We start from the raw sequence: 24,672 nt of genomic DNA, 5'->3' as shown, positions 1-24,672 counted from the left end.
ATCTGAGATGTTTTGTACATGCCTGTCCCACCAAGTGGAAATAATGGTTGTCGTTGGTTGAATTTTGGTACAACACCAGTTATCACACATCCTTGGGGAAGACTCCTTTTGAAGTGGTTTATGGCCAAACACCAAGACATTTTGGTATTGATGTGGTTGCCTCTTGTGAGATTCCTGATCAGCAGCAATGGCTTACTGATAGGAAGATGATGACACAATTGTTGCAACAACAGTTGATCAGAGCTCAACAAAGACAGAAATTCCAAGCTGACAAGAATAGATCAGAAAGATCTTTTACTGTTGGAGAAATGGTTTATGTGAAACTGCAGCCTTATGTGCAAACCAGTGTAGCTGCCAGGAGCAATCATAAACTGTCCTTTCGATACTTTGGACCTTTCAAGATCATTGGACGTGTTGGAACAGTGGCTTACAAACTGGAACTTCCACCTACTTCCATGATCCACCCAGTGTTTCACGTATCTCAACTGAAGAAGGCCATTTCACCTTCTTTGCAGGTCAGTACTCATCTTCCCTCTTCCCTTCAGGATGAATTTCGCATTCCTGTTAAAGTGTTGGATCGTCGGCTAGTTACTCACAACAATAGCCTTGCTTTTGAAATTTTGGTGAAATGGTCATCCGGGCCATTATCCATGGCAACTTGGGAAGATGAGGAGACACTCAAGAGGGAGTTTCCATCTGCACCGGCTTGGGGACAACCGGTTCTCAAGGAGGGAGGAATGTCACGGCAGTGACCAACAAGACCAGCACACCTAATGAAGAAGGCAATATCAAGGAAGCTACAAGGCAATCCAACAGAATCAGGAGGCCCGGTAGCAAGTATGGAGGACCTGATTTGGTTAAGAAGTAAACAGCCATAGCCCAGCCCAGCTACTGTGTAACGCCTAGCTATATAAGTGCTCTCGTCCTAGAGGAAGACATGTGTGATCTGAACTCGAAGTAGAACCTGGTTGTTACCGGCGGCGGCGAGCTGCGGCTCGATTTACCCTATCCTTGTAATCCAGACTAAATTGTGTACTCGTGATCGCGTGAGTAGTAGACCTGTAGCGAAGTGGTTGTGTGACACAAATTTAACTCTAACTCTGACATCCAGGGCCAATGGCGTGAGCAGTGCAATCCGGGACACGCCGTTGGTGTTGGCGACGGAGCTGGCATGAGCCCGTTATGCAGGGGGGCAGTGAAGGCGAGGAGCTTCCAGCCACCTGCACAGAGACCAGAGCACCTGGGAATTGGGATGGTAGGGAGGTTTCCGAATGTCTCGTTGCAATGACGCCTAAAGTCTTCCCCAGAACTTAATCCAACAGACTGACAGAGCCTAGCCATCAACACCTACTACGGCACCGTCGTCTCTTCTAGAAATAAAGTTCTGCACTGCACTCTGAAACTGTAAACTAAAGATTGTTGCGTTTCACCGGAAATCAGAAACAGAACCTGTGATAGACCATCAAGTACTCTGCCCCAACAACATTCAACACTTCTCATGCTCGAAACATGAAGAAGACCATCGGAAATCTACTGGTCATCTCGTCCTATAAGTACCATGCATACACACAGCCAATTCCACAGCACCAGCATCGATCACACAGCAATCAACACACACAGCCATCCCACTACTTGCACGCCGAAGGAGGAGCAACTCACCAAGCGAGAGCCATGACGACGAAGGCGATCTCGGCGCTTGCCGTCGTCCTGCTCGCGGCGGCGGCGTTCCACCAGCAGCTGGCCGCGCCGGCGCGCGCCGCCTACATCACGTGCCCCGCCGTGCTCCAGGACATGACGCCGTGCCTGCCCTTCCTTCAGGGCGGCGACCGCAGCCCCTCCGCCGGCTGCTGCGCCGGCGTGAGGTCCCTCTACGAGGCCGCCGACACCATCGCCGAGAGGCGCGCCACCTGCGAGTGCCTCAAGACGGCGTACCTCCAGGTCCAGGCCCAGCTCTCCGCCGCGCAGGCGCTGCCCGGCGACTGCGGCCTCTCGCTGCCCTACATCATCACCCCCGACATCGACTGCAACACGTGAGAACATCCACCACGAACGAAGGCAAAACCAAGCAAACATTATTACAGGCGAATGAACTTACTAATTGACAGAATTATCTTCCCCTCTTTGCTTTGGCAGGATTGAATGAAGCAGGGATAGATGCAGCTGTGACCGCTCAATCCAAATCCATATACGACGACTGATGGTGATGATCGTATCAGTGCTCTGACATGCTGTATGTGGAAGCACTGCGTTATTAGAATTAGAATAAAGGATTTGGTGCCAATTAATGCTGTCGCTTGTAATCGTGTGTGAGCCATCAGTAGTGGCTTCTATGTGTGCTAGTTAATCAATCTCCCATGTACTCGCGTGTGCAACTTTAATATACTGTGCTCCAGTTAATTATAAACAATAAAAACAAGTGCATGTTTAGCTGCGTGGTTCAATTTTAGAACAACCACAGCCAAGTAGCTGTGTACTATTTCAACATGAACTGCCAACTTTTTTTTAAAAAAAGGGAAGCTTTATTGACTTTAGACAATTACATCAAGATAATACAATTATATAAGATCCATTCCAGTCTCTACATAATTAAGATACACACAGCTTATGAAAAAAAAAGAGAACGCCCTGACCTAAAGATCATGCCGCAGCAAACTACCACAAGCGACTTCACCTTCATCTGCTTCGCAAACCAAAGCAGCTCTTGGACTATGAAGTAGGCTCCCGAGACAACGCCTCTAACGAGGAAACGGCACGCGCACGTGCCGACATTGCAGTGACCCAACCAATTAAAGCCAGATCAAAAGTTTTTACCTGAGGGAGTAATTCATCTTAATCCAAACAATGCCTTCAACAAGGTCACTGCCACCCTCAACCAATTAAGGTCAGACCTAGAAATTTCTTCCCGAAACCGGTGAATTAGTAACAAGTACCACCACGACAAAGGCACACCGTGTTGCTTCCCCCTTCTTACCAGGCCAATGCTTCCATATAGACCAGACCTGACCCACTTTAAACGGCCACGAACTTCAAATCCGGCAGACCATCTGAATTCGTAACCTGAGATACCATGCTGCAAAGTAGCCACTGGGTACCCGTGCATAATCCACCGGAACAAAGTGCAGATGAAATCCGTCTTCGAGTAAGAGAATCCGCGAATGAAGCCAAGGTGACTCATGTCTCTTGGTCTATATGAAAAAAAGGCGAAATTGAAGATGTCATCACCAGAAGTAGTTGCAAAGTCCGAAGCAAGCCCTTCCAACACCAAAGCCGAAGGCGCATCTGCCCGAGAGGAGTCACCACTGGAGGCCAAGCCAACATCAGATCTGCATCCGGGAGCCCCGAAGCCACCCATCGCGAACCACACGGAATTGCCAAAGTGGCCGGGCGCTGGGAAGAACGAGACCTCCATGCTGCGTCGGAAACACTGGTGAGATCACCCAAGAGGTCACCTCCAACTCCGTGAAGCCAGCGTCACCACGCCTCAATGCCTTCCGTGCATGCCCCCCACCGAGGGCACCGTCCCCTGCCCTGGGGTTGCCGGATCCGGATGCGAACCCGGCCTTGCCCGGGCCACCGCACCGATGGCAACCGGCCGTGGCTGCAGCGAAGACCCGCTCCGACGAGATCCCACGAAGACGGGGCCGCAGAGCCGGCGGTGCCAGATCCGGATCCAGCCGCGCAGCAGACCCGCTGGAGTCGCATGCCCGCCGCCGGCCGCTGGACTCCCATGCGGGAAGATCCTGAGGGGCCCGACCGCTGTAGCCCGTGGCCGCCGCCGCCGCCGATAACCTCGGTCGCGCGCGGGCGGCCCAGCGACGCGGCGGCACCGCCTTGCCCGCCGCAGGTGCCGAACGAGGGACCTCCGACTCCGTGGCCGCCGGATCCGGCAGACCCATCTGAAGCGGGCAGCCATCGCGGGCCACTCGCGAGACCTCCCAGATCCTCGCGAGCCACGCCCATACGCGAGGAAAGGACCCCACCGCCACCGTCCTAGGAGGGACGTGGACTTCCGGACTCCTGCTCAGGCAGCGGCGAGGTGTGGACGAGGTTGGGGAGGGGTGGCGGCGGTGTTGGCCTGGGTGCCGCCCATGTCGCCCCTGGGAAAATATCCCGCCAACTATTCTAGTCGTACGTCAAATAAATTCACTTTGTTAACAAAGAACAAGAAGATGAAGTTTGGTTTAGTTTCTAGAACGTGGAGGACATGTAAATGCATTGAGAATTGAGAGAAATTAGAGGGCGACCTTCGCTATATCCTTTTCACAAGAGAGCTCTCTTGATCCGCTGTTTGTTTAGAGCCCTCCCGTTTTGGAAAGTCAGCTAAGCAAAGTGTAACTTAAGAAAGGAAAAAAATGGGGAGGAGAAAGGGAGTAATAATATAACAAAGGTGGAAAACTTTCATATAAAAAACATAAGGGAAGAAGAAAGTAACAATGATGGCGCCGGCGTTCTGGCAATGTGCTTTGGTGCCATTGGGGTTTGGAATTGGGTTTTGGGGGTGACGTCGGGGTTACTATGGCCTCAATTTTCTAAAGAAACCACCTCACGCACTATGAACATCATAGATATATGAACTTCATGAACATACTCTAGTTGCCTTGGATGATGCCAGAATTCCCCATATTTAACCTAAGCATAATCCTCTGGGCATGAAACTCTTTTGAACATAGACTTCTTTGTTTAAATGATAATCACTAGGAAAAGATAATCTTCTGAAAATAGTAGGCCCTGAAGCAACATGCTCAATAGAAGAACCACAGCGACTTCCCATGGTATCGCTAAATAAAAAGACAATTTGTATTGTGCCTCGACGTACTCCAACAGAATAACTAATTCAAGAGAGCTGATCACTTAGCAAACCTACTCCGTTTCTTCAAGAAACTCATGCTGAAAACCATAGCCAAAACCATAACACCAGCAGTGACGGCGAGAACTCTGCACCACCGTACCAGAAATCAACACGTTCCGCATGCTCAAAACTTGAACAAACCATTGAAAACCCCCTGGTGTTCTCTACCTACAAATACTCTACATACCCTGCCACACTAAGCACCAGCACCTACCTAAGAATCACACTATAAGCACTTCACTTCCTCGCTCGCAGCAGTCTCGACAGATCGATCAGCCATGAAGAAGACCACCACCTCGGCCGCCTTCGCCGCCGCCCTCCTGCTCGCGATGCTGGCGGCCGTCCAGCAGCTGGCGGCTGTGCCGGCGCAGGCCGACGACGTCGACGTCTCGTGCTCCGGCGTGATCAACAACCTGTCTATGTGCCTGGACTTCCTTCAGGGCGACGTGGGGCAGCCCAGGGCCCAGTGCTGCGTCGGCGTGAAGGCCATCTACGAGCCCGTGGACACCACGGCCGCGAGGCAGGCGACGTGCGAGTGCCTCAAGTCGGCCTACAACATGGTCAACGCCGAGCTCTACGCCGCACAGACGCTGCCCGGCTCCTGCGGGGTCCCGGTGTCCTACACCATCACCCCGAACATCGACTGCTCACAGTGAGTTTGAACTGAAGGGTGTTGTTGTCCCCATGTTTTCAAGGCACACCGCATGAATGCGCGTAACGGCAATACACCAACAAAAATACAAGTTTGAACTCATACTACTTGACAGGATGCAAAGAAACTTGTAATTAATATGTTGCACTGGTTTCAAAATTGCAATTTAATTCAAAGATAAATAGTTAATCAATGATATACACGCCTCACATTTGAGTTTTTATTTTAGGCAGAAACACCATATGAACTTTGACTACTAAAACAAATTCCAATTGTAAGACCTAGTATTTTAACTTGTGACCCTCCGTTTCAAATTGTAAATAAGTCATTACAATTTTTTTGGAGAGTCAAACTATTTTTATGTTTGACAAAAATTATAGAAAAGATTACAAAATTTTTTAGCACCAAATAGATATATTATGAAAAAAAATATTTAATGAAGAATCTAATGATACTTAGTATCATAAATGTTAGTACTTTATTGTATGAACTTGGTTAAACTTAAAAATATTTTGAGTCTCCAAGAAAATTGGAATGACTTACAATTTGGAACGGAGAGAGTATAATTCATCATTTGAAAGAAAAGTAAAGAAATGCGAACATGTATGTAGCCTTTTCTTTTTGCAAATTAGTTGGGTAGCTAACCAGTCCCAATTTTTCAGGAAATAGTTCCCCAGTTTAGTTCCGACACATTTCAAATTAATCAATTAAAAATAAGAAAAGTCTGGTTTACACTTTTGAACTATCACAAAAGTCCGTCAACCTTCAACTACAAAACCAAATAACAAAGGGCATCCAACTGTTGAAACCGGACAAATTTGGCTCCATAGGTGGTTTCGAAGGTGTTTTTTCATTTTGTGAGAATTAAAATATTCAAATTTAAAATAAAAATTTATAAGTAATTCATTATAAATTCAAAAAATAAAAAATGGATATAATTTTTTTCTAAAAATTTAACCTATCTATTGACACAATACTTTTCAGTTATTCATATTCATATTTTATTTTTTAAATATTTGGTTGCTTGTAGTTATATCTATTATTTTGAATAACTAATATTCAAATAGAGCAATAATAGATAGGTTACATTTTAAGAAAAATTTTGGTACCAATTTAAAATTTTTCTGACTTAAAATGAATTAGTTTTAATTTTTAGATCTAATTAGAATTTTTTAATTTTTTTAAAAACAAAACCACCTTGGAAACAATCGCAAGGGCAAAATTTGTCCAATTTCAACTGTTGAATGGTCCATGCTATTTGGTTTGTAGTTGAAGGTTAAAAATTATACTTCCGCGATAGTTCCAGAGTGTAATTCAGACTTTTCCCATTAAAAATTAACATTCCCCCACTTTTCATTGGCAGGATTGAGTAAAAGAAGAAGCTTTACCAGAGTCCACATGAGGAATGGTGATGATATTGTTTGTGTATGGCTATATGATGCAGTTACAATGCGTCGTTGCAGTAATAAAGGATTTCTGGAAGCAACTAATACTCGTTCATAGTTTAAACTTGTGAGGCATTATTGGTTTTTCCTATTTGATAATCATGCATTCACTCGTGTGTGTGACTATAACTATATGTATTACTTACGTTAATTATAATAACGTCAGTGCCATAGATTACATAATGTTGCAGTGCGCAATGTCATCTCAAAAGACTATCTGGGCACCAGGTCGCGGTTCATGGGGCTGCTACGTTGCGTTGTTGCCTCATTTTGCGACAGTGGTATCACAGCCGATCCCGCCGTCCATAGCTTGGCAGGCAGTTGCACGGAACTTTTCAAAAATAAAACTTTATACTTTCAACCCGTGGTTCATGGAGGCCCTAGAAGTAAGCGCACTCATATTTTAATCCTAGGTTTTTAAACTCTAAAATATTTCGACATAAAGAAGAGAAAATTCCAAAAGCTTATTATGCCAAATAGAAAATTATATGCACTAATTATCTATACTAGTCTATCAACCCGTGCTCAGATATCTAATAATTATTTATCTCACGCTCTCTTTAACCAATTAAATATTCTAATCTAGTATTATAAATATACATATTTATCATTATGTAATTGTAATGAATGTGATAGATTTAGTTACTAACAATTTTTTCTCACTTTGCATCATACATCCATATATGTTTAATATGTATTTAATTGAACACTTTGTTTGAGCTATGTGAACAACATGAAAATTAGTTTTCTTATCTCTTCTCTTATATATGAATATATGGTGACACACACATTATGGTTAGTATTTTTATATGAATAATAACATAAATAATATACTAATAATGATAGAAATAGTAATTTAGAATTTATATTGATGCACTTTAAGATTTTATTATAATAATATAATTTTGATTCAGATTTGGGGTTTATTTTAATTTTTTATTATGATATCATTGGTTAATATATATGAAAATTTAGGGGGATTATTTGATATTATTTTATTATAGTATAAGTGGGTAATTTACATGAAGATTAGGGGGTTATTTTAGATTATTTTTATAAGAAAAAAGTCTAAATTACTCCACTCAACTATAGCCAAAGTCTGGATAACCCCTTAAACTATTTTTTGGTTCATTTTACCCCTCAAACTATCCCATTTGGTTCAAATTAACCCCTACTGTAATTTGTCCTTTTTATTTCTCCATGCATAGGCGGAGTTTTAAGTTGAAATTTTACAACATGATAGTACACACCATAACACATGTTAGAAAAATAAATCATATTTTTTTATCATTATTTTGATAGGTTAGGATATTTAATAATAAATTAGTTGTTGGAGTTCAAAATTATATGAAAACTAATGTAGGAAAATTATAAATTTTTTTCTAAATATGCATTGTGATGTCCACCCTGCAAAATTTGAAATTAAAATTCAACTTGTGTAAGGAGAAACAAAAAAGATAAATTGTGTTATGGGGTAAAATAAACTAAATGACATAGTTTAGGGGGTAAATTGAACTTTTTTCTTTTTATAATGGTAGAGGTGGGTAATTTAGATACATGTGTAGGGGTTACTTTAGTTTATTTTTATAATGGCAAAGGTGGGTAATTTATTAGAAAAAGATAATAGATCCAATGGATATTATGATTAGAGTTGTCAAATTGATGGCTAGATGTTTTTGATTTTTGTGAAAATTTGTAGGATTTCTCTATTTTTTTAAAAAATGTCCATCTAAGATTTTAGGTGGCATTACCCGGAGGCTTCAAAAAAAGCCTCCAATTAGTAATAGTAAGATGGTCTTGGGACCAGCATTTCAATGGCCCCCCGTTGTCAATTCATGTTGGTAGCTACTTATTATTTTACCAAGGGAATAAATTTGTTCTTGAGATGTGAAACTCTTATATTGCTCATAAGATGTGCATACACTAATATTTAATTCAGCACTTGGAATATCTAAAATGTTTTCTATCAGGAAGATAATCAAACTCTAGAAAGGATATGGATACTGTAACGACACTTCCTTATATGTGGTATGATGAGTATGTATTAGTAGATGAAGCTGACAATCCTGAGGTGTCCCATGACAATAGAATCCCATTGCAAAAGCTTCAGGATCTATTTTAGATGGTGATTTAGTGCAAGAGTCTTACTCAATCTGATGATGTTGTGCTTCTACCCAGAGATAAAGATTTGATGAGAACATTTAGGGTTCCAACCGAGATATGACTATGCTCAAGGCTCCCTATGCTAATGAGGGCAAGCTAGTTTTTTCTCTCGAACTTTGCTGTTGCAAACTTGCTAGTGAGCTTGACTAGCAGGGTCACTTACACTAGTGTTAGGATCATCATAGATCAGTCTCCTTATGAATAGAATCAGGGCACTAGAAGGAATTTCCTATCCATACAACAGATTATTGGACAGAACCTTTGCTTAGGTGATCCTCTAGCAGAGATATAGTACCTTCTTCACCTCATCCATATACTATTTGATTATCTTTAATCATTAATCTATACTATAAAGGTTGAAAGAATTGAGAACATTTTTCACCTAGATCAACTCATTCATCTTCCTCACAAAACACCTCTTCAAGGCCCACATGTAAGGGCATTTGTTTGACAGCCCCTGGGCAGACCCAAAAAATGGAGTAAAGAAGAATGATTCTGCCTAAAGTGAAAATTTTTCTCACCACGCACGTTGCTACCCGCCTGTGCATACCCTTGCAGAAATCACGGCTCCTCCATTTACTCAATGCCATCCACTCTTTCCTTTTGCGCATCACCCTTTCCCTCGCCATCCATCCGACCACCGCGCCATTGCACCCAGCTGCCGCCACCGCACCTCCTCTCCCTCGCCCTTGCGCCTCTCCCTCATCCACGCACTCGGCCGCCGGCCACCTCCTCTCCTTCACCCTCGCACCCAGCCGCGGGCTCGCCCTCAACGCCGACGGACACGCTTACGGGGCAGCTGGGCACTCTCAACGATACCTTCAGTGGTTCCACCCTCAACGACACCTTCAGTGGCCGACGGTTCCTCCGCTCGCGTGCGCCTCATCCTGCTCCTCCGCCCCATGCACTGCAGTCTCGCAACCTCCTCCTTCTCCTCCCCGCTGCCCGCAGCCACGACAACACCGGCCCCTGACACGGCTGCAAACAGAAAAGGCAAGGCCGGCACCTTCTCCTCCTCGCCACCGTGTTCCCGCCGCGCGCTCACCGTCATGATAGCCGCATCACTGCTCATGCTCGTCGTAGCTCTCCTGGTCAGTGCTGGTTTCGGTGACGGCGACAGGGATAGAGCAACCCCTGTGGAGGTGCGTGGCCCGGATCTTAAGATCTGCATGAGAGGTTCGACTTTTTTGTTGTGTGGGTTTGGGTATGTTTGTGATCTGGATCTACGCGGGCACTTGCAGATGACCTACGGGAGCGTGAATGTGATCGGGTGCTCTTATGCTAAGAGGGAGAGGGTATGAATTAGGCCACTTAAAAAACTAAACTTAAGGCTCCAACTTGTTTGCACATAAAATTAAATTATTTCAAACTATCTAAATGTGCAACTACGGTTCAACTAGTATAAAACCTTCATCCTAAAAGAGTTTTGCAACTTATAGCCAACCTATCAGGATACTACTCCATGAAAGTAAAGCCACAAAGATGGCAATATAAAATATGGAAACATAAAGAGGGGATGAAGGGAAGCAAACTCTTGACATGATGATTTATCCTGTGATTCGGTTAGCCACGTAGGCACATCTACATCCATGTTGTTGATGCACTCACGAAAAGTATTGGTTCCGGTAATCAAATCTCTTCTGTGAACACAATTACGGTCACCTTAATCCCGCTTTCCACTAAGGAGCTTGCCCACAAATGATGGGGGTCTCCACGTCCCCCGCAAATGGTCGTCGACACCGCTCCACACCAAACCGGAGGGTCATTGACTTGCCGGCGAGCCACTAATGTTCCAAGAGGCCAGCGCACCGAGATACAATGTTTGGTTCACTATAAAACTATGCACAAGGCAGTAACACCTTGCTCTCTCACTCACTTAAGAGCTAACCTAGCACTAACATTTTTAAAGGTGTGCTAAGGACTAAATATTTGATCACTAGGCTCTTGGATGGCTTGGAGGTGTTCTTGGGTGTGTATGTAGTGTTTCTCACTAAGTTCTTGGTGATTTGGATGTGTTCTTGGGTGTGTATGGGGTCTTCCTTAACTCCAGCAACTCCAAGATGGCTGGGGGATGCCATATATATATAGCTCACAACTTCGAAGTAGACGTTTGTAGCCGTTGGGAGCATTTTTGCGTAAGCGATGCCTAGTCATCGGTTTAACTGGTCACTAACAGTTTGAACTAGCTGTTGGCCCTTTCTGACAAGTTTTCCAGCTAAAATATGCTACCATCGGTTTACCCGGTGATAGCATCAATTTAACCGGTGCTAAAGCAACTTTCTAGAGCAAAAAATATGCTCTCTGGACAATAGTACGATGCATTGCACCAATGTTTTTTTATTAGCATCAGTTTAACTGGTGCTAGTAGGAATCAGCTTAAAGGTGCTTTGTATTTTGGTCATAACTTTTTACTCCGAACTCCGATTTCGATGATCTTGTGCTTTGTGAAAAGCTTATGAAATTCTATACAAGACTTTGCTGAAGTCCATCTCATTTAACCAAAGTTTGAGCATAGAAATAACCGGTGATAGGACATTGGATTAACCGGTGCCACACAGAAATCAGCTTTCTCATGTTTTGATCATAACTTTTTACTCGTAACTCTGATTTTGATGATCTTGTACTCTATGAAAATCTTGTGAAATTCTCTACAAAATTATGCTGAAGTACATTTCATTTGACCAAAGTTTGAGCATCGGAATAACCGATGACCATCGGTTTGACCGATGGCTGGGCACCGTATTAAGCAGTGCTGCTGTTTTATGCCAACTCGTCCAATTCAGCATTTATTTGAGGCTTTTCTTCATGTTTTGCTTTACTAGACCTTTTTTACTTCATTTCTGGGATTTAGCAATGTTCACTTGACAAACTCGTTAGTCCCATTAATCACGTTGTCATTCGATCACCAAAATCAATCGAACTGTCTTAAATGAGGCCATGTTCGTTGCAGAGCGTGATCAAGCTGATGCACGAGAAGATGAAGCACCAGCTGCACTCCTGAAGCACGAGAAGATGAAGCACCAGCTGCACTCCTGAAGGAGACGACTCCAACTGGGTGCACCTCCCTCTCATCCGCACACAAAGTGGACATGACCTGTTTACTCTTAACGAAAATATATGAAAAGGCCAGCGATTCAAATGGTATTGAATTAACCATAGTTTAGATTTCTGAAGGAACGATTGAATTAAATTATTTATCAGTGCACTCTTGTTCAGGTTGAGCACACCGATCAGTTTGTTTGAATTCAGGTTGCAAATTGTCCTGTAGTTTTCAGAAGTGAGCTAATTCATGTCAATTAGCAAGAATATAGGATCTATATAGCCGCCACACGAAAAAAGCCCCCGCGTCGCCCACCCGCTCGGGCGACTCGGGCGGCGGCCCAAACCCTAGCCGCCCCCCTTCCCTCCACCTCTCCTCGCCGCCGCCGGAGGGCGCCGCCGGAAGCCCGTGCGGTCCCTGGGATGGTGGCGGCGGGGCGTTTTCCGGCGTCTGGGGCCGTTGGCGCGCGGATCTGGCAGGATTCCGCGTGGGGCGGCCGGCACCGCCTGTGCCCGTGCCGCGGGTCAGGGTGGGCCGGCAGGGTGGTGGTGTCGTCCCTCAGGGCGCGCACGAGGGGCATTCTCCGAGGCGGCCGGATCTCGGCGGGCGGGTGGCGGCTGCTTCGTCTTGGTGGGGCACCCCAACCTCGCCGCCGCGGCCTCCACTCCCGGCCTCCTCTCCACCTCCGGTTGCGGCGGTGACCCGGGGCTGTTGGCCCACCTTCCTGGAGTCTGGATCCGGTGTTCCCGGCCCGGATCCACGCGGTGCGGCGGCGGCGGCCCCGGTCAACGACGCGCCGGCGTTAGGTTTGGCGGCGGCGGCGGCCGGGGCCAGTCTTCGCGGTGCCGCGGCGGTGGCTCCCCCCACGCGCGGAGTCGGCCGACTGCAGGCTGTGGCTGGTTGGAGGCAAGGCCCCGACGGTCCCGCTCGGCGGGGCTATGGACCCGGCCGGCCGTGCTAGCGCCGGGGGTCCTCGGCGAGGCACGCGTTCGCGGTTGGGCTAGCCCAGCTGCCGGCCTCAGGCGGGCTGACGACGCTCATGGCCACGAGGTGGGCGGTGCTGCCGCCCTTGGTGGCCTCCCGACGGGTGGGCGCATGCAGTGGCTTGGGTTGGGATGCTTAGGGCGAATGTCCTTGCTGCCAATCTTGCTGACGGCGATGGCGACGGCGTCTTCAGGCGTCGCTACCCCCGCTAGGGGCGCTGTTATCGCCATAAATTAACAAGGGTTAATTTATGGGCCGAAAGCAAGATGGGCTTAAAGCAGAAGATTGAGGAAGGCTTGTAAATCGGCTCCTGCGTGAGCATATGGGCCACATTGGCCGTGTATCCTTAGATTTAGTTCAAGATTAGAGATAGAGTCAAATCGGGACAAGATTAGTTTAGATTGTTTCCCAAGTTTCCGAACTATAAATATGTATCCTTTGTTATTCGTAAGGAGAGCGTCATCACGACTCGCAAATAACAACTCTCAGCGCATCGCCACCCCTAATCCTAGGGTTTCAACCAAGTAAGTGCCATGCTGCCCTGATCACTTCTTGCGATCAGGGCAGTATTGTTCTTGCTTTTACCTTGATATTACTCGTACTGAAGCGTTTTTGATGGCGAATAGTACTAGTTATCATGATGTTCGTAGCATGGCTTTTAGTAGATCTTTTGTGCTTTGTTGCTTATCATCTGCGAATATCATGTTGTCTCTGTGTAGTCACGTTTCAATCTCTCGCTAGTTCTTATCGCATAGAACTAGTCGCACTGGGACAACACCCTGCTTCTTTCATATTTAGTAGATCCGATCTGTTATGGTTTGCTCTTATCTTAAGAGTTGGCATAATATCTGTTGGGTTAGGCCTTGCAAACGGATTGGATGATCCGGTGGCGTAGTAGATGCTTTATCTTAGCCTTGATAGGGATTGTTCCGGGAATCGGCTCTTGCTAGTTCTTAGGCCTCTGTTTTAGGTTGTGGTTTAGTTATCTGTTACGTTCGCTAGGCCTAGTCACGTGTAGGATGTTCCGATCTAGCAGTGAAGCTGTTACCATCGTGGGTTAAGATCAATTAGATTTGATTGAAGCAGTTTTATAGTGATTTGCTCTATTTATCATATCCGGATACAATCAGATCCCGTCTGACACCGGGACTCGATCGGCTCTTCAAAGCCGATGCAAGAGTCGTCCCGGGGAGCCGACCACGGCTCGGACTTACGTTTACACATGTCTTTGTATGCAGGAAACTGTTCGGAGCACGTCTACACCCTCCTGATCGGGTATAGGTCAGGTGGCACGCCCGGCTTTCACACATTCTCCGGGCGCGTGACGGAAATTGCGGGCCGTCGACGAGGGAGCAGTGCCTGCCAGCGCACCAGCAACCTCCCGGCTCTTCGTGTTGCCCGTCGTTGCTCGCCAGTGGGTTTCGGTCGACAACAGGCGCCATCTTTGAGCTCCACCCACCACTGCATGGGGTTCCCCCTATGGACTCCGGCGCTGAAACAGCATTGCTGTGTGATCTTGAAGGCATCATCAAAGGGCCTCCTCTTCTTGCGCCATTGCCACTGGTGACGACCGTCGCTCCACCGCCGTCTTCCACAATGTGTCCGCTGCTGGTGCCTCTACTTCGTCGGCGCTCTCCTTGTTGTTGGAGATACCATATCAAATGTCGGGCGTCGCCATTACTAGCCCTCCCTCCTTTGGGGCTTCCTCCCCCCGAAGGGCGTTGGATGGCGGTAGGCGGCGTTCGGATGTGCCCTCACTGGTATTACCATCAGCTCGAAGGGAGGTCGTCGTTTCCTGTGACGTCTTGGTCAGGCTGTTCCTCCCCACCCTTAGCCCCCATTCTGTTGGCAAGCCCTCCCAGTTCGTTGGAGGGTGGCCACAGAACGGCGTAGCCGCGACGGGTGTGGAGGTGGCACTTTGGCTATGATGAACCTGGCAAGTAAGTATCTCGGCAGTGGCTCCCTCGGAAGACCACCACTCCCCCCTTCATGTCTGCAACCATTTTACATGCCTGTTGGTATTCCTTTGGATTCTGCTGTTGCTCCACAAGTACCAGTTGCTGGCGCCTCTACTTCGTCGGTGCTCTTCTTGTTGACGGGATATCAAAATCAAATGCCGGTCGTCACCTCTGCCGGCCTTCCCTCCTTTGGGGCTTCCTCCCCTCGAAGGGCGTTGGATGGCGGTATGCGGCGTCTGGATGTGCCTCATTTGGTAGTACAGTCAGCTTGAAGGGATGTCGTCGTTTTCGGTGACATTTTGGTCAAGATGCCCCGCTTACCCTTAGCCCCCATTCGGTCGGTAAACCCTCCCAAATCGTTGGAGGGTGACCACGGAGCGGCGTAGCTGCAAGGGGTGTTGTGGTGGCACTTTGGCTGCGGTGAACCTGGCAAGCAAGTTGTTCGGTGCTGGTCCCATGGACGTTTGGCAGAATACATTTGGTGTACTCTTGAGCTGTATTAGAATTGTGATGTTTCCATGTAACCTCTCCTGTATTTTCTCTCCTTTCGGCCTAGCCGACCTCACGTTGTTCTCCCTCGGCTTGCCGAGATAATCTTTGTAAGTGTCATTGTATTGGCTCCATCTCGGAGCTCTTTTGATCAATGAAATTGTAGGTGGGGATCTCCCCCCCCCCCTTCCGAATTTGTGCGAAAAAAAGGATCTCTATGAAAACATAATGCAGAAAACAACATTACTATTGCAAATCGGATATGTATTTCTGTATTCTCTTCAGCTGCTAATTCAATCGTATTTGGTGTGACAAAACAATAGTTACAATTTGATACAATGTAATTGCCATTTAAGCATGTTAGCTCAAAAGTGTTGGACATATTAAATGCAGATCATAAGGCTTGCTCCTGATTCATCGTCTAAGCAAGGTGACGCCATCGAGATTGGTAGCATCATAAAGTTGCAACACATCACGTAGGTGGCTGTATAGTCACTTGCACGCATGTCGCATCACCATTATCCGGTAACCATGAGGTTAGTTTATATCAATCTCTCATGTCGCATTATTCATTAGCGACTCAAATTGTGTACGTCCTGCAAGCTTTAAGCAGTGTACTAGATGATATGCTTATATCCTTTACTACCCAGATTCTACGGAACATCTTGTCCAGCCCTCCACTTCTGAATAACCTAGGATAGAATAGTGCACGAAAAATATTAAAATAGTCCCATATAAATTATTGTAATTCCAATTGAAACAAAGCTGTTAAACATTTTTGTTGTGATACACTATGTAAGAAGGCAGCAAAGAAGACATTTTTATCAGAGACTTGGAAACAAAACGAGTCTGTAATTGTTGATTAGAGATGCGGATTAACTACACGAGTCTCTGATGTATTGGTCCCCCATGGCTGTTCAAATGATGCGTCTCAAATGTGAATAATTAGAGAAGCGGGTAGTGGAAAAGCGTCTATAATTTTTTGGGAAGTCATCATAGACGCGTTTTTAATAGAAGTGTCTATGATAATTACATAATCAGAGACTCGGTTAACTCATCCGCGTCTCTAATATGCGACACCGGCTTTTCCTCCCAACCGTCCGCAGCTGCGTGCAGCAGCAGTTTTTTTTTTCTTCTTCTTGTTCTTCTCCGAATCTCCATTCGCAGCTGCCGCCGGCAGCCACCCACTCCTCCGATTCGTCCCCGGCGGCGGTGCTGCTTGCCACTCCACTTCGTCCCCGCTGCAGCGGCGGCGTTGCCTGCCCCTCCACGTCATCCCCGCGGTCGGTGGTGCCACCGCGCACTCCTCCGATCCGTCAGTACCACCAGCGCCGGCGGCCATCCGCGTCGTCCCTGCGGTGGTTACCAGCATCTCCGCGGGCCCCTGCTGCTCGGGACCAACCGCCGGCCCCTGCTCGCGCTGCACATCACCGGCCCCTGCCCGTTCCTCCGCCTCGACCTCCTGCCGGGGCTGCCGGCCGCCTGCTGCTAGCGAGCTGCTGCCGGCCGCCTGCTGCTAGCGAGCTGCTGCCGGCCTCCTTCTAGCTAGCTAGCTGCTGCTCGCCCTGGGCCTCTGCTGCTATCTGCCGGTCCAAGTGAGAATCATTATTCCCAGGTGAGTAACATGCTACTTAATTGAGTGCTACTTGCTTGGAATAGATAAACAGCAATTGATATGTCGGCAGTGGCTATGTAACTTAATTGCTTTGACTACTGTTTCAAGAAATGTGTTGGTATATGTTGCATTAACATGCTCACTGGTTATATTTTTCTGCACACCAGCTAATTTAGAATTGTAATTTTCATGACAACCTTAACTCATTTAGGGTGTTAGTATATTTTTTGTTTTGCTGTCAAAAGAAATCATTAATACACTTCTTACCCAACTGTGTTTGTATTGTACTACAGCTCTCTGCATTGCTTGAACTTGCTCTATATAGACAAGATATCGGAATTATTTTTCCCCTTTCATGATTGAGGTTCTTTTATTAGCTAACATGTAGAAATTTTTTTTGTTGCTTAACTATGTAGATGGATGAACGGCCATGGATGCATATTAAGAATCGTACTTGTGAAGAGTACTTGAATGGTCTTAAGTCATTCATAAGAGCAGCGGAGATGGATATGTTGATTCAGGGCAAGTATGCTATGTGTTGTCCATGCGTTGATTGTCAGAATGATAGAAAGTTCACAAGTTCAATGCATGTCCATACTCACTTGATCATTCAGGGTTTCATGGATGACTACAAATATTGGAACAAGCATGGTGAGGAAGGAATTAATTATCGAGACCTGCAGACCGGTTGTATGGACGATCAAGGATTATCTGGTAGTCGGACCACCGGTCAGGTTGATGGGGAAGGACTCTTTGGTAGTCTGCCCGGTCAGGATGGTGAGGAAGCACTATTTGGCGGTGAAAATAACAGTCATGATCCTAGTGACGAAGATCTTGTTGATATCGGTGGCAAATATGTCCAATGGCTGACAATCTGGAGGAAATGGTCTGCGATGCCATGGGTTATGATGAGTATCAGAGTTTGAGAAATTGAAGAGGTGGGTGACCGATATGAAGACCCTCTTTATCCGAGCTGCAACAAAAAGTACACAAAGTTCTTTTTGACACTTAAGCTTCTTCAGCTAAAGGCAACTTATCATTGGACGGACCAAAGTTTCTAGTCATTGTTGGATTTACTAAGGGACATGCTACCGAAGGGTAATGAAATACCCAAGATCACCTACGAGGCCACGTAGAATATTTGCCCTTTAGGGTTGGAGGTGGAAAACAATACATGCTTGTAAGAATGACTGCATCTTATTTCGTAGTGATAATGCAGATTTAACCGAATGCCCCAAGTGTAGTTGTTGTCGGTCAAAACCCACCGGCGAGTAGCGACGGGCAACACGAAGAGACGGGAGGTCACTGGGGCGCTGGCAGGCACTGCTCCCTCGTCAATGGCCCGCAATTCCAGCACACGCCGCGGCTTTATAAGACGCAGGGCGTGCCACCTGACCTATACCCGATCAGGAAGGTGCGAACGTGCTTGCGACGATTTGCCTGCATACACAAACACGTGGAAACATGAGTCCGAGCCGTGGTCGGCTCCCCGGGACGACTCTTACATCGGCTTTAAAGAGCCCGAGCCCGAGCCCGGTAGCGTACTTCGCTAGCCATGCCTACTTCTCCACATCTGCTCCTAAAGCTCCAGTACCCACTAGATGCCCCGTGCGTGTTGGGTTGATATTGTCAGGTATGTACACGCACGTGTAGCCGTGCGGGATCTCTTTGGGCGGCTCACTCAGGAACTGTCCCTCCCCGGGGTCACCACTGATCTTGTAGACGACGTAGATCGGCGAACTCTGCGGTCCTGCTGCCGCGAGCGAGTACGATACTGGCGGCCTAGATTGCAACGCAGCTTCCCCCCTGTGGGTCCCCAGGAGTGGTCCCGATGGGGAGTACTGGTTCTTGATCACCTCCTTGACAACGCGATGTGCCACGCGCTCGAGCTCGTTCACCAGGCTTTCTGAGTGCCGATGAAGCATGTGATCCACCATGTAGTTCATCTCCTAGCATAGGGCTCTGGTGCGCTCTTCTGATGGCACGGACAGTCAACGTTGTCGAGAGCACCCTCTGGTGAGAACCCCTTCCACCTGATGCCGTGGTTGCGGCTCCTCTCGAAAGAGCCGATGAAATCGGCTTTAAACTGAGCTTTGATCTCATCATATTTTTGCTTGTGTTCTGGAGTCAACTCTTCATACGTGACAGGTTTGGTAACCGGCGGAACAGGAGCTTGGTCTTGAGGTCCAGTCATCTCTGCGGCGGGCGTTGTTGTTGATGAAGGTCCCACTGGGCGTGCTAGAATGTGTTGTCGGTCAAAACCCACCGGCGAGTAGCGATGGGAAACACGAAGAGCCGGGAGGCCGCCGAGGCGCTGGCAGGCACTGTTCCCTCGTCAACGGCCCGCAATTCCAGCACACGCCGCGGCTTTATAAGACGCAGGGCGTGCCACCTGACCTATACCCGATCAGGAAGGTGCGAACGTGCTTGCGACGATTTGCCTGCATACACAAACACGTGGAAACATGAGTCCGAGCCGTGGTCGGCTCCCCGGGACGACTCTTGCATCGGCTTTAAAGAGCCAATCGAGTCCCGGTGTCAGATTGGATCTGCTTGTATCCGGATATTGATAAATAAGGCAAATAACTGTAAACTTACTTCAATTAAATCTAGCTAATCTAATTCACGACGGTAAAAGCCTCACTGCTAGATCGGAACATCCTACACGTAATTGGGCCTAATGAGCGTAATACATAACTAAACCTTAACCAGAATAGAGGCCTAAGAACAAGCTAAAGCCGATTCCCGGATCAATTCCCTGTTAAGACTAAGGCAAAGCATATAATACGTCACCGGATCATCCAACCCGTTTGCAAGGCCTAACCTAGCAGATATTACGCCAATTCTTAAGTATAAGAATAAACCGTAACAGATTAGATCTACTAGATGGAAAAGAAGCAGGGTGTTGTCTCCGTGCAACTAATTCTATGCAACAAGAATTAGTATAAGATTAAAATGTGGCTGCACAGAAACAACATGATATTCATAGATGGTAAGCAACAAAAGCATAATAAATCTACTAAAAGCCATGCTACGAACATCAAGATAACTAATATTACTCGCCATAAAAAATGCTTCAGTACGAGTAATATCAAGGTAAAAGCAAGAACAACACTGCCCTGATCGCAAGAAGCGATCAGGGCAGCATGGCGCTTACTTGGATGAAACCCTAGAATTAGGGGTGGCGATGCGCCGAGAGTTGTTGATTGCAAACGTGATGACGCCCTCTTTTACAAATACCATAGGATACATATTTATAGTCTAGAGACTTGGGAAACAATCTAAACTAATGTGTCCATATTGGACTCTATCTCTAACTCAATCTGAACTAAATCTAAAGATACATGGCCCACATGGCACAAATGCTCACGCAGGAGCCGATTCGTAAGCCTTCTTCAATTTCTTCATTAAGCCCAACTCACTTACGGCCCATTAATTAACCTGTTAAATTATGACGATAACACATGCCCCCCTGATTTTGGCAATGATAATTCCAAAACCACTCCGTCGCTTCATCTTCCCGTTAATGTTCATTAAAACCCACTGCAACCACCAAGGAAGACGCAACATCTTTGCAACTGGCTCCTTGTAGAACGTGAAACTGCCGATCCATCTTCCATTTTTTACTGTTTAATCTCATCCCGAATCGGCTCTCTTCACGGCAAACTCATCTTCCTCCCAAAGCCAAGTAGCACAGAAAACCCCAACCTTCAGTAGCCAGTAGCCATGGCGATTTCCTCTTCTTCCGGCTCCAACTCCATCGGCCATTCTTCTTCCCCTCCTTCTTCCCCTTCTTCTTTAAACCTTTCTGCCTCCTCCATCGACTCCATTCCAGAAAGTCGGGAACCGACGCCGGAGTATGACCCAGCGGCGGTGTACAAGGCACTCGCTCCTCTGCACTGGGATGCAGAGGAGTTCGACTTCGGGATCGCCTCCGAAGACGACGAGCCCCAGACTGAAGGCGAAGACCTCCAACTCCTACTCCAGGAGGAGTTGGAGAGCAGCAGCGAGGAAGGCTTCTCCTGGGATGGAGCCGATTCCTCCTCGGAAGAGGAGATCGGCTCCTCCTCCAGCGGCGACGACTCGATGGGAGGAAACCCCTTCCGATTCCTCGGGTCCTCCGAGGAGGACAGCGAGGAAGAAAACAACGGCGGCGGTGGCTGGAGCGACGACGCCGAGACCGACGGCGGCAGCAGTGCCTTCGACGGCGCCAGCGATGACGACGACAGCGACGGCGGAGATGCGCCGGCTCGAAGCCCCAAGTGCCATAGGTACTAGGTACCTACGAGCGGTAGATGTAGGTAGTAGAGTAGAAGTAGTATTGTAAAGTGAAAGTGATCTAGGCCCTTAAGTGGGTTTTGGTGAATAATGACAAAACACATGTATATTTAATTGTGTGATTAAGCATGTGTGCAGGTGATGAATATGTATAGGTGAATCAAGTGATGGCGTATGGCGCCTCAAAAAGGAAATGAAAAAGGCGGTGTTCAAGCATAATCATGGAATTAGTTTTATTTTTGAAATTTGAGTATAGGGACGCCGTACTATCAAGAGGGACTTAATTCAAAGGTGTTGACTTGAAACTAGTGCTCAAGAGAAACTAGACAAATACTTGTGAGCCACAAAACAATTCAAGAGAGCAAAAATCGCAGTTTCCCTGCCTAACCCGGATACTCCGGGTATAGGGCCGGATACTCCGGACCCCTTTGCCTGGAGTGTCCGGGTGCTGTTTCCGGGCTGAAAAACTTGTGTTGCCCGGAGTCTCCGGGCATATACCCGGAGTCTCCGGGTACCCTTTCGCCCAATAGCTATTTTTGGGCTGAAGACTATAAATACCCCCCACCATACCCCTTCAGCCCTCTCTCTTGCCACTTTGACGAGCTGAACTCAAAGCTAAGCCAAGAAAGAGCTCTCTCACTCCCTTTTCTCTATTCTTGAGTGATTCCCTTGAGGGATTTGAGTGAGAAGCAAGTAAGAGCAAGGATTAGTGCAAGTGAGCCTCATTCCCATCTCTTGAGCACTTGGTTTTGGTCAAGCCGTGGATTCAAGTTTGTTACTCTTGGAGCCTTGTGCTCCTAGACGGCTAGGTGTGCTTGTGATTGCTCAATCAAGATTGTGAGCTGCACAAGAAGTTTGTAAGCTCCATTCCTCACAGAGGAATCCATAGTAAGTAACCTTGGGCTTGAGAGGTGATCTCGCCCTTAGAAGAGGTGCATAGGGATTCTTGAGCACCGTCTCTTGAATCCTTCCTCAACGGAGACGTAGCACCTTTGGGTGTGAACTTCGGGAAACAAATCTTTGTCTCCTTTGTGCTAGTTTACTTGATTTCATTGCTAGTTGCTTGTGAGACTTCTTTTCTAGGGTTTGAGCTTGATCTACTCAGTCATGAGTTTCTAGTGAGTTCTTTTTGTTGGATATCAATCTTAAGGAACCCCTGGTACTCTTACTTTAGCTCGATCTACTTTTCGTACATAGATTCTTGCAGTTTTCTTTCAGGTCGTTCATACCCGGAGACTCCGGATATATCTCCGGATACTCCGGATCACAAAACCAGGAGTATCCGGGCTGGTCTGTGTCTGACATTTTTGTTAAGTGTTTTAAATTGCAGATTGCCTATTCACCCCCCTCTAGGCATCTTAAGATCCTTTCAATTGGTATTAGAGCTAGGCTCTCCATTCAAGGGGCTTAACTGTCCGGAGAGGTCAAGATGTCGGATGATGAGAAGAATCCAGAGAATCCGGTTAATGAAGGTGAAAAAGGTGATCCCAGTGATCAAAGAGACAAAGACAAAAATGTAGAGCCATCCAACAACAACAAGAAGGGAAAGTATAAGAATGGTGGAGAAGAAAGTGAAGAAGAGACATCCGATGATGAGATGTCTTATGAGGAGTGGAAGGCATGGAGGAAAAAGAAGAAGGAGCAAAGGAAGAAAAAGTCTAGCTCCCGAGTTATCATAGATTCTAGTGATGACTCCGATACCGATCCCAAGAGAAGAGCCTCACGCTCTTCAAACAAGGGCAGCTCATCAAGGTCAAAAGGCAATGGTGACTATCGAAGAGTTGCTCATGACTACACATTTTCACTACCTAGTGAGCACAATGCATCAATTCATATGGGCAAGCCACCTTTCTTTGATGGCACCGAATATAACCAATGGAAGACTAAGATGTTCGGTTACATGAATGCAATTCACAAGGATCTTTGGAAAGTTGTGGAGGTTGGATGTGAAATTCCGGATGAAGATGAAACTCCAACACTGATTCAAGCATATGTGCTACAAAGGAACTTTCAAGCATTGAACATCCTGCACACATCCGTGAGTCCCGAAGAGTTTGATAAGATAGAGGATGCACCAACCACCAAAGATGCTTGGGACACTCTCCTAGTTAATCATCAAGGGTCAAGAAAAGTATGTGAATCAAGAATCAAAACTTTGGAAGATGAATTGAGCTTATTCTCCATGAAGAAGGATGAAGGTGTGAAAGAGATGTATAACCGCATGAAGAAGATCACAAATCAAATCAAATCTCTTGGTGGTGACAAGTGGGGTGACCGTGAGATCGTGGACAAGCTCTTGACCGTGTATATGGCTAGGGATGTTACTCTACCTAGCTTGATTAGAGCCGAAAGAGGATTCAAGCACTTCACCGCCGAGAATGTTCTTGGAAGAATTGAGGCTCACCATGATCAATTGAAGAGAGTCAAGATTAACCAAGATCTAGCCGAGCTTCAAGAACAAGCAGCCAAGAATAGTGGGTTGGCACTTCAAGCTAAGTCAAAAGGCAAAGAAAAGGCAAACCAATCCTAAAAAATTGAAGGCACTAGTAGTGATGATGATAATGAGCTTGATGATGAGCAAATGACCTTCTTTATCAAGAATTTCACAAGAGTAATGAAGAAGAGCAACTTTAGAAACTTTGGGAAGAACAAGAAGTATGAGCCAAGAAGAAGATCTAATAGGCCATGTTTCGGGTGTAATAAAGTTGGGCATTTCATTGCCGATTGCCCAGAAGAAAAGAAAAAGAACAAAGACAGCAAAGAAAGCTCATCCAAGAGAGATAGATCAAGATACAAGAAGCAAGCCGGAGAAGCTCATCTTGGCCAAGAATGGGATTCAAAACAAGAAAGTGAGTCCGAGAAAGAAGATGTTGCAACCATGGCTTTCAAGGCATCATCTCCACATCCTACAAGTTTGTTTAAAGATCTCACCGACGATGAGGATGAAGATCCTATCATGTGCCTCATGGCTAAAAACTCCAAGGTAACATCTCCAAACTCATCGGATGATGAAATGGATAATGAGGTAGAAGTTGCTAAACTAGTCAAGAAATATGGTAAAGGGGCCGCAACTAAAATGATGAAATTAGTTATGAAACTAGACGAAGCGGATGAGACTCTTGAAACACAAGAAGAATTGCTTAGACTTGAGAGAGAAAAATTCAAAGCTCTTGAAAAGGACCTCGCCCATGAAAGGGAG

At 46.5% G+C, this 24,672-nt stretch overlaps 2 protein-coding genes across 2 annotated transcripts; both read left to right on the top strand.

Moving 5' to 3' along the window:
- Positions 1-1,592: 1,592 nt before the first annotated feature.
- LOC120703641 (non-specific lipid-transfer protein 1-like) lies at positions 1,593-2,407 on the top strand. Its single transcript, XM_039987779.1, has 2 exons — positions 1,593-2,030; positions 2,134-2,407. Exons 1-2 carry the CDS (start codon positions 1,672-1,674, stop codon positions 2,141-2,143), a joined length of 369 nt encoding a protein of 122 aa, XP_039843713.1. The 5' UTR covers positions 1,593-1,671; the 3' UTR covers positions 2,144-2,407.
- A 2,662-nt stretch (positions 2,408-5,069) lies between these two features.
- On the top strand, positions 5,070-7,010 carry LOC120705173 (non-specific lipid-transfer protein 1-like). The gene is made up of 2 exons (XM_039989660.1): positions 5,070-5,501; positions 6,865-7,010. The coding sequence occupies exons 1-2, from the start codon at positions 5,128-5,130 to the stop codon at positions 6,872-6,874; spliced, it is 384 nt and encodes a 127-aa protein (XP_039845594.1). The 5' UTR covers positions 5,070-5,127; the 3' UTR covers positions 6,875-7,010.
- The last annotated feature ends 17,662 nt before the right edge of the window (positions 7,011-24,672 follow it).

Source organism: Panicum virgatum, chromosome 4K, assembly GCF_016808335.1.
Source record: "Panicum virgatum strain AP13 chromosome 4K, P.virgatum_v5, whole genome shotgun sequence".
NCBI classification, from domain to species: Eukaryota; Viridiplantae; Streptophyta; class Magnoliopsida; order Poales; family Poaceae; genus Panicum; species Panicum virgatum.
This window is presented reverse-complemented; position numbering and strand designations above follow the sequence as displayed.